At 47.5% G+C, this 10,654-nt stretch overlaps 1 protein-coding gene across 1 annotated transcript; it reads left to right on the forward strand.

The window, feature by feature from the left end:
• Positions 1 to 3,922: 3,922 nt before the first annotated feature.
• Positions 3,923 to 9,868, forward strand: LOC308158175 (polyadenylate-binding protein 1A-like; the record flags this gene model as incomplete). The annotated part of the gene is made up of 5 exons (XM_080531772.1): positions 3,923 to 4,774; positions 4,917 to 5,243; positions 9,016 to 9,271; positions 9,379 to 9,573; positions 9,660 to 9,868. 5 exons carry the CDS (start codon positions 3,923 to 3,925, stop codon positions 9,866 to 9,868), a joined length of 1,839 nt encoding a protein of 612 aa, XP_080387898.1.
• Positions 9,869 to 10,654: the final 786 nt, after the last annotated feature.

Consider the following 10,654-nt stretch of genomic DNA (forward strand, 5'->3'; position numbering starts at 1 on the left):
ATGCTCAAACCTTTACATCATGCTTCGGAAAGCCATACAGTTCTTCCCGAGGCTCCCTTTAATCATTTAGGCCTACTTGAAATATCATATGTCTGCTGGTTGTCTATTTTGTTCCACACATTTCTTGAATTTGATCAAAGCATTAATGCACTCCAGGATACGCCGATATCTGCAGAGCACAGGTCCCGTGGGTTTACCACCGGAAGTATGCCTTTCGAGTCTCCTTCTCATTTTCTCTATTCAATTCGAAAGTGTCTATAATTCAGATCACAAGTATAATCTGACTGTTACTGTTTCTCATTTAGCTAACTGGTTAGCCAGCTGTATTCTCTTGTAACAAAGTCATCTTTGTGAGCAATAAAAGTAGCTAGCTGCAGCACTGGTACAGTGGTCCTGGTTTGCATAGTGAAGAGTACCTAGGGAGTGTGTTAGCTTGCTATGCTATGCTTTTCACTATGCAAAGATAAATACACTGTATCGAAAGTATGGCTGTTGAGTATCTACTTATTAGCTCTATTAGTAACTAGTTTCAATATTCTACGTAAGTACATCTGGCTTGTGTGTTGTGCATAGACAGATTACCTGAAACTGATACGCGGGGGCTGTTTTTTGGCTCTTGTGCGTGTGAGAGTATATGTTTGGGTGAGTACCTCACCTTCGCACCATCGCAGCACAATGATTTCCTCAGATTGTCTCCTCGCCCACCGGGGACAGGAAACAGGAAGTGCTTGTGCCGTGGAGCCGCATGAAGTTATGCTCTGACAATTCCGCTGGGTGACACTTGGCAAAGCTCAATGTTGCTGTCTAGACCTGCCTATATATGTGAAGAAATGTGTGCGTGTGTGTCTGTGCGTGTGTGTGTGTGTGTGTATGTGTGCGTGTATGTGTGCGTGTGCGTGTGTGTGTGTGTGTGTGTGTGTGCGTGTGTGTGTGTATGTGTGCGTGTATGTGTGCGTGTGTGTGTGTGTGTGTGTGTGCGTGCGTGCGTGTGTGTGTGTATGTGTGTGTGAAAGTGTTGTGCTTTCCGACCCCTTAATGTGTCTCTTCCTCCTACTATTTGTCTTCTCACAGAAGGGCGGCTGATTTAGCGCAGGGGGATGATGAGAGATAAGAGCAGAGGTCAGAGTGCGCTCGTAAAGTACACTCCCTCCGTCAGCCAGCGACACTGCCCCAGATGCTTTCTCAACCTCTTCTCTCTCAGACACATACCACCACACGCTCATGAACTCTTTCATGCACACACACACACACACACACACACACACACACACACACACACACACACGCAAACGAATTCCAAACAGAAATACAACTGCACACGTACTTAATACACATACAGCAGCACACATAATGCTTACTCAGATATCTTGTCAGCCAGTACTGAACATTAAAAGAACAAACCTCATTGGGATTGAGCTGACCTTTCCTGCTCGGTAGGATGGTCTTCTCAAACACAGTCGAAAGACTGGGTTGAGTCTTGCTGTATTTTTAAACGAGTGGAAGCCAAGTGTGATCTTAAGCTAAAGCTTGGCTTGGACAGGGCTGTCTGTAGCTGAACCTGGCATGGGATCTGTACTGGGTGGGCGCCCCGGAGAAGATGGATGAAGTGTTGGAACAGGCGTCTGCCTCCCCATCTCCTCCATGCTCGCTGGAAGTCACCTCTGCTAGGGGCCTCGTTTTTCCAATTCATATTTGCTATATGTCAAAACCAGAAGTGGGGGGAAACGGAGGAGAGGAGAGGGAATGTGGCGTGGATGTGCAACAGTGGCGCTGTGACTGTATTCAAGCTGGCCTCTGAGCAGGCACATTGATTGGTTCTCACCTACTTTGTATTTGATTTTGGTGCGAGGCATCTCATTCCTTGCTCTGTTTGTTGGAGTGAAAAGTGATGGGGCGGTTCTTAAGACAAAACATACATACATACAGACATACATGGTTCTTTCAATACAAAAAAATACAATAAACAGGGGGTACACCAACCAGCGTAGGGCACAGCCCCTGTATTATCCACTCACCGTGCCCACAACATCAAAAGGCCTGCCCAGACTCTGACGTCAGGCATGGACTTCAAGTCATGCTTTAACCAGGCAAGGAAACTTGTGTGTTTGTGTGTGTGTGTGTGTGTGTGTGCATGCGTGCTTGTTGCCGTGAACAACAACAGAACCGTGCGTGTGTGTGTGTGTATGCGCACGTGCGTGCCCGAATCCGTTGGTGTGTGTCCCTCTCTGCCTTCCTTCCTCCACTGCAGTGTCCTCTTACAGACCAGCAGCAGAGCGTGGGTGGATGAGACAGGGTCTGGGAGAGGAGGAGATGGTAGGAGAATAGAGAAGAGGGAAGGAGGGAGGGAGGGAGGGAGGGAGAAGAATTGCTAGGGGTAGAGACATTGGGAAGGGTGGAGAAGAGCATAGGTGGTCAGAAGGAAGTGGGGCCAAAGGAGGGGTGGAGATTGATGGATAGAGTTAGGGTGGGAAGAAAGGGATAAAGATAAATGGGTGGAGAAAGGTTGTTATGGGTGGAGAAGGGTGATTTATAGGGTACATACTGCGAGTTGGAGAGGGTGTAGAAGGTTGGAGACGGGTGGGGTTGTAGTGGGGTAGAGAGTAGAGAGAGTTGAAGGACTTGGAAACGGGAGAGAGGGGCTAAGCGAGTGGGACACTCTGAAATGTTGAAACTCAACAATTGATGGTGTTTGATTTCCACAGTAATTACCATTCCTCTGGCTCCGTGCATTCCCAATCTGAGCCTATCTTATATCCACGCCACATTCCAGGCATGACTGGCTTGTTCGCTGCTTCTCCAAACTGCTTGAGGATTGTGTTTGGGGTCCCAGAGCCTTTTAGGGAGCAGAGACACACGAAGACACACATGCATACACATACTGTATATGCACACACACATAGAGCACACTGAAACACACAGAAACTCACAGAGCAAGGACACACACGCACGCACACACGCACGCACACACACACACACACACACACACACACGCACACACGCATATACGCACATACAGTACACACACACACACACACGCACACACATGTATGCATATACACAAACACACACGCGCGCACACACACACATGTGAACACACAAACACACACACACACACACACACACGCACACACACACACACACACACACACACACACACACACACACACACACAGAGTAGTCTGTATTGGAGTCTCTGGTGAATCCCTTCCCTAGAATCTTCATTTTGTGTTGCTTTTTGCTTCATTTTGTGTTGCACACACACACACACACACACACACACACACACACACACAGAGTACAGAGTTGCACACGCATGGCTATGACAATGACAATGACAATACTATGATGGCTGCACATCCCTGATTAATGTGATCACATAGTAGCTCATAACTGTATATAGCATATAACTCTATATACCTCTAAACTAAAATGATGTTTACAATACTGCCTCTGCACATACTGTATATTGCATAGTTACCTATCACTATCATTATTGTTTTATTATTTGTTTTTATTTATATTATGTTCTTATATCACTATTTGCACTTTTGGTTGGATGCTAAACTGCCTTTCGTTGTATAGTACTTGTACTCTGCGATGACAATAAAGTTGAATCTAATCTAATCTATACAACATAATTTACACTGCTGGCTACATGACTAGTTAGAATGGTTGTATACATTGTCATTTAGAAACTTAAATAGAACATCAAGGAGTTTAATGGATACATGTCACAGTTGACAATGTGATGATGTAACAAAAGGACCACACAACTGGGGTTCTGGACCAGTTCTAAATGACATTAATTTCATTTACCTGCAATCCTCTGCATAGACCACACACTTTATTATTATCAAGAATATCCAAAGCTAAAATATTAACATCAGATTTCTTCTCAACTTCTCTTCAACTAAATATGAATATGGCCTCCTTGTATGTTGGAGATCTCCACCAGGATACCACTGAGACAATGTTGCATGAGAAATTCAGCTCTGCTGGTGCAATTATCTCCATCAGAGTGTGCAGGGACAAGATCACCCAACGATCCCTTGGGTATGCCTATGTCAACTTTCAACAGCACGCTGACGCAGAGCTTGCCCTGGACACCATGAACTTCGATGACCTCAAAGGAAGACCTATGCGCATCATGTGGTTTCAGCGTGACCCTTCACTGAGGAAGAGTGGGGTAGGAAATGTTTTCATCAAGAACTTGGAGGAATCTATTGACAGCCAGGGCCTCTACGACACGTTTTCTACATTTGGAAAGGTCCTTTCCTGTAAGGTTGTTTGTGATGAGAATGGCCAATCTAAAGGCCATGGCTATGTGCAGTTTGAGTGCCAGGAGGCTGCTGAGAGAGCCATTGAACGGCTGAATGGCATGCTGTTCAATGACAAATTAGTGTTTATTGGACACTTCAAATCTAGAAAAGAACGAGAGGCTGAACATGGAGCCAAGGCCAGAGAGTTCACCAATGTGTACATCAAAAACTTTGGAAAGGATATGGATGACCAAAAACTGAAGGAAAAGTTTGAAATATATGGACCGACCCTGAGTGTCCGGGTCATGACTGATGACAATGGTCAGTCCCTGGGTTTCGGCTTCGTCAGCTTCGAAAGGCATGAGGATGCCCAGAAGGCAGTTGACGACATGAATGGTATGAAGATCAACGGGAGAAAGGTCTATGTGGGCCGTGCCCAGAAGAGAGGAGAGCGCCAGACTGTGCTGAAGCGCCAGTTTGAACACATGAAGCATAAGCATATGATCAGTTACCAGGTTTGTGGCCTCCAGTTCTCTGATACTAACACAGAAGTTGATATTACTTATACATAGACAGATATTACTTATACATTGACATTACTTATACATACATATACATATAAGTATACTTATACTAAACAGGGTTTCTCTCTACCAGGGTGTCAATCTGTACGTGAAGAACCTGGATGATGGCTTGGATGATGAGCGTCTGCACAAAGCGTTCACCTCCTTTGGAACGATCACCAGTGCAAAGGTGATGATGGAAGGTCAGCGCAGCAAGGGCTTTGGCTTTGTGTGCTTCTCCTCCCCTGAGGACGCCACCAAGGCTGTGACTGAGATGAACGGCCGCATTGTGGCCACCAAGCCCCTGTATGTGGCCCTGGCCCAGAGCAAGGAGGAGCGCCAGACTCACACAACCAACCAGCACATGCAGAGGATGGCCAGCGTCTGCACCGTTCCCAACCCAGACATCAACCTCTACCAGGTTGCTCCCCCACCTGGATTCTTCATGGCTGCCATTCCACAGGCCCAGCAGCCTGCTGTCCATGTCCAGGACCAAGAGCCTCTCCCTGCCTCCATTCTGGCTGTCGCTGCCCATGAGGACCAGAGGCAGATGATATGTGAGTCTATTTGTTTGTTTCTATGGATCCCCATTAGCTGTTAGTTACTGTTACTGATATTTACTCTCCCTCCCTCCAGGTGAGAGTCCCATCTCATCCATCCACAACATGCTAGATGTCGCTGTGCTGGAGGCCCAGTGGGCTGAGGAGGCTGTACAGAACGTGGCCCTGGCCCAGCGCAACAAGGAGGGCCAGACTCACAGAACCAACCAGCACATGCAAAGGACGGCCAGCGTCTGCACCGTTCCCAACCCAGACATCAACCTCTACCAGGTTGCTCCCCCACCTGGATTCTTCATGGCTGCCATTCCACAGGCCCAGCAGCCTGCTGTCCATGTCCAGGACCAAGAGCCTCTCCCTTATTCCATTCTGGCTGTCGCTGCCCATGAGGACCAGAAGCAGATGATATGTGAGTCTATTTGTTTGTTTCTATGGATCCCCATTAGCTGTTAGTTACTGTTACTGATATTTACTCTCCCTCCCTCCAGGTAAGAGTCCCATCTCACCCATCCACAACATGCTAGATGTCACTGTGCTGGAGGCCCAGTGGGCTGAGGAGGCTGTACAGAACGTGGCCCTGGCCCAGAGCAAGGAGGAGCGCAAGGCTCACAGCACCAACCAGCACATGCAGAGGATGGCCAGCGTCTGCACCGTTCCCAACCCAGACATCAACCTCTACCAGGTTGCTCCCCAACCTGGATTCTTCATGGCTGCCATTCCACAGGCCCAGCAGCCTGCTGTCCATGTCCAGGACCAAGAGCCTCTCCCTGCCTCCATTCTGGCTGTCGCTGCCCATGAGGACCAGAGGCAGATGATATGTGAGTCTATTTGTTTGTTTTTATGGATCCCCATTAGCTGTTAGTTACTGTTACTGATATTTACTCTCCCTCCCTCCAGGTGAGAGTCCCATCTCATCCATCCACAACATGCTAGATGTCGCTGTGCTGGAGGCCCAGTGGGCTGAGGAGGCTGTACAGAACGTGGCCCTGGCCCAGCGCAACAAGGAGGGCCAGACTCACAGAACCAACCAGCACATGCAAAGGATGGCCAGCGTCTGCACCGTTCCCAACCCAGACATCAACCTCTACCAGGTTGCTCCCCCACCTGGATTCTTCATGGCTGCCATTCCACAGGCCCAGCAGCCTGCTGTCCATGTCCAGGACCAAGAGCCTCTCCCTTATTCCATTCTGGCTGTCGCTGCCCATGAGGACCAGAAGCAGATGATATGTGAGTCTATTTGTTTGTTTCTATGGATCCCCATTAGCTGTTAGTTACTGTTACTGATATTTACTCTCCCTCCCTCCAGGTAAGAGTCCCATCTCACCCATCCACAACATGCTAGATGTCACTGTGCTGGAGGCCCAGTGGGCTGAGGAGGCTGTACAGAACGTGGCCCTGGCCCAGAGCAAGGAGGAGCGCAAGGCTCACAGCACCAACCAGCACATGCAGAGGATGGCCAGCGTCTGCACCGTTCCCAACCCAGACATCAACCTCTACCAGGTTGCTCCCCCACCTGGATTCTTCATGGCTGCCATACCACAGGCCCAGCAGCCTGCTGTCCATGTCCAGGACCAGGAGCCTCTCCCTGCCTCCATTCTGGCTGTCGCTGCCCATGAGGACCAGAAGCAGATAATACGTGAGTCTGTGTGTTTATTTCTATGGATCCCCATTAGCTGTTACAGTTACTGTTACTGATATTTACTCTCCCTCCCTCCAGGTGAACGTCCCATCTCATCCATCCACAACATGCTACATGTCACTGGAGGCTCAGTGGGCAGAGGAGGCTGCACAGAAAGCTGCACAGAAAGCTGCACAGAAATCTGGCCACAGTTTCAAGCGGCTAAGATCCAGACTTTTTAAACGGACTTCACCGATAAAGCATATTTAAGCATTGAAAAGATATTGCAATATTAATAAATTATTTCATTACAAAATTAAATTGATTGACTCAGCTATGTCTAGAAAAGGGTAAGCTGGACCTCGATGATACAAGTTAAAGCCCTGGTTGGACCAGATAGACCAGGCCAAGACAAGGCCTCCTTGACCAGCAATGCACCTCCCAGCTCAGCATCGCTGTCTTTCTCTCTCCACATGTCATTTTATGAAGTTTTAATATGTTTTCAGGCGAGAAAGTAACCATATAAACTCCTCCAAAAAAGTTTGGAAATGTTATTTCGGTCGATTATTCCTCCCCTTTAATAATACCAATTGGTATTGTATTTTATATTGTTGGAAAGCCTGATTAGTCACCTTTAAAACGAGGTACAACTTGTTAGGATCATTCATTCGTGGAATGAGCAACACAGCTAACCGTGTGGGTAGTGGCCCCCAAAAAATTGTGAATACCAACAGAAGAATATTACAACAAAAATGTTGGGCCGCTACAATACTGGGACCATTCGTGACTGGGTTACAGCCACTCATCCGTGATCAGACCCGTTAGCTGGGGTGCTGCAGCTGAAGAGTATCAAATAGAGTGAAAAAAGCTGCATCTGCACGCTCAAATCTGTGCAAAAAACAATGTTTATTGCGAGCTTTCGGTCTCCAGGCTCTCGGATCATGTAAACAACAGCTGTATAATGAGTTTGTATGACACAGCTTGATGAGACTGAAGAGACACGCAATGCATTTGGGGATTGAGTAGTTGAATAGTGTGGTGTCATGGCATACTCAAGGATTCTGGAAAATCTAGTATCCATCCATACTAGATTTCTCACATACTCAAATTTCACATACTATACAGTGTGAATGCACTGCATAGCCTACTCAAAATCTGTCATACCTAGTATGAATAGTATGCTATGCCATTCCGAACACAGCCCTTGTGTTGATCTAATTGGCTGATGGCTGCCCATCTTATAGGAAATCCCACCCTAGTTCACTTCATAGCACCCCTCATTCTGTCACAAATGAATGAATGGGAAAGATGCCAAAAGGTTCAACAGGTTCCGACCAGGTTCATGACTAACAGGCTACCTCCAAGCTACAAGACTTTTGAACTGATACACTCAGATACCCAGCAGCACTACCTGTGCACCAGAACTGCTCACCTGTACTAGAGACATTATGTACACACACACACACACACACACACACACACACACCCACACCCACACACACACACACACACACACACACACACACACACACACACACACACACACACACACACACACACACACATACACACACATACACGCATGCGCACACACACACACACACACACACCTTCCATCAATGCTACTATATTATATTAATACTATTTATTATTCCACCAAAGGCTACACTTATTGTTTGACTGTTGACAAAACCATGTGTCATCTTTGAACCTATGATCAAGTGCTTCAATAGCATGTAGCTAATTGTATACATCAGGGGTCTTCAACCTTTTTCAGCCCAAGGACCCCTTGGACGAAAGACAACCAGAACAGGGACCCCCACATGTAATAAACATTTTTAAGTGTGTTCCTCTCCACCAAGGCTGTGACTGAGATGAACGGCCGCATTGTGACCACCAAGCCGCTGTTTGTGGCCCTGGCCCAGCGCAGGGAGGATCGCCAAGCACAGCACCAGGCGTATGTCACAAAACAGTACAGTGTCTGCGCCATGCCCAACCTAGTCAACAACCCCTACCAGCCTGCTCCACCATCTGGATACGTCATGGCTCCCGTTCCACAGGTCCAGACCTGTGCTGCCTACTACCTACAGAACCAGACCTGTGCTGCCTACTACCTCACCAACCAGCTGGCTCAGCTGAGACCCACTCCTGGCTGGGCCACCCAGAGTGTGCTTCCATACTTCCAGAACATTCCCTTCATCAAGCCTCAGACTTTCGATTCTATGAACGCCACACCGTCCCAGGTTTCCTGTATGAAGACCTCTCAGCGAATCGGTCAGTATATTTATTGAAGCAACCCTGCACATACAGTAGATTAGACCAATATCAGAACATTTACAATGAATAAGCTTTTGATTATTAGTGTCTTCTTATGCACACAGCCACTCAGGGTTTGAGTGCAAATGCAGCTACAGCCAGGATGTGCGCTGTGCCCCAGAACAAGCATGCAGCTGGTGAACACTACCCACAGCAGCACATGGCTCCCCAGACACAGGTCCCCATGCAGCTGCAGCCTGCTGTGCTGACTGCCTCCCTGCTGGCTGCCACTCCTCCTGAGGAGCGGAAACAGCTGCTGGGTGAGTCTACTTGTTAGATCTGTAGATCCCCGTTAGCTATACTGTATAATAACTGTTACTGATTGTTTGATTCTCCATCCCTCCAGGTGAGCATCTCTTCCAGCTTATCCAGAAAACACACCCCAGTCTAGCTGCCAAGCTCACAGGGATGCTGCTGGAGATGGACAACTCTGAACTTCTCCACATGCTGGAGGCTCCAGACTCCCTGCGCTCCAAGGTGGATGAAGCGGTCGCTGCACTGCAGGCACACTGGGCTAAGGAGGCTGCACAGAACTCTGACCCTCTCCCAGCTTGAGTTCAAAGCGATTAAGACGAGGGATAGACAGAGAAAAGAAGAGTAGAACAACTTTACATTTTCAAAATATTATTAATAAAGTATTTTATTACCAAATTAACAAAATGTCTATTTTGCTATGTCTGAATGCCTTTTACTGTATCAGTGATCAGAACATCACCAGTGTTGTACTGTACAAAGACTTGATAGCTGTGCATTTTGGATTGTATATTTTGGATGAAATACCCCTGGCTGTTATCAATTCTTAAACATCTCTGTGGTTATAGATCTGGACCAAACCATAACATTTGTCACACACACACACACACACACACACACACACACACACACACATTCTGCCCTCGCTCGCCAATCAGACCTGGGCCAAGTGTGTTTGGCTGCTGCAGCTCCAAGCTCAAACAGGCGTCGTCAAGCTGATGGGGGAGGAGCTTAAAGGTCATCTTCTGATTGAAGCTGGGGTTAACGCCCTTCACCACAGACGTCAGTATGGTCTTCACCACCTGAGTGTGGACCTGCAGACCCACCTGAAAATACACACCTGAGAACAGACATTCACAACACGTACACACACACACACACACACACACACACACACACACACACACACACACACATATAATGTATGTATAAGATCACAAACCCCCATGCTGTGCAATCAGAAAAGTGTTTGCTACACCAATTAGAAAAATTACCACATTACTGTGTAGAAGTGAAGGTCTGACTGGACCATGTTCAGAATAGGATCAGGTGGCTCAGGATCTGTCTGTGTGTGTGTGTGCGTGTGTG

This window comes from Nansenia antarctica, assembly GCF_963989245.1.
Source record: "Nansenia antarctica genome assembly, chromosome: 5".
In the NCBI taxonomy this organism is placed as follows: domain Eukaryota; kingdom Metazoa; phylum Chordata; class Actinopteri; order Argentiniformes; family Microstomatidae; genus Nansenia; species Nansenia antarctica.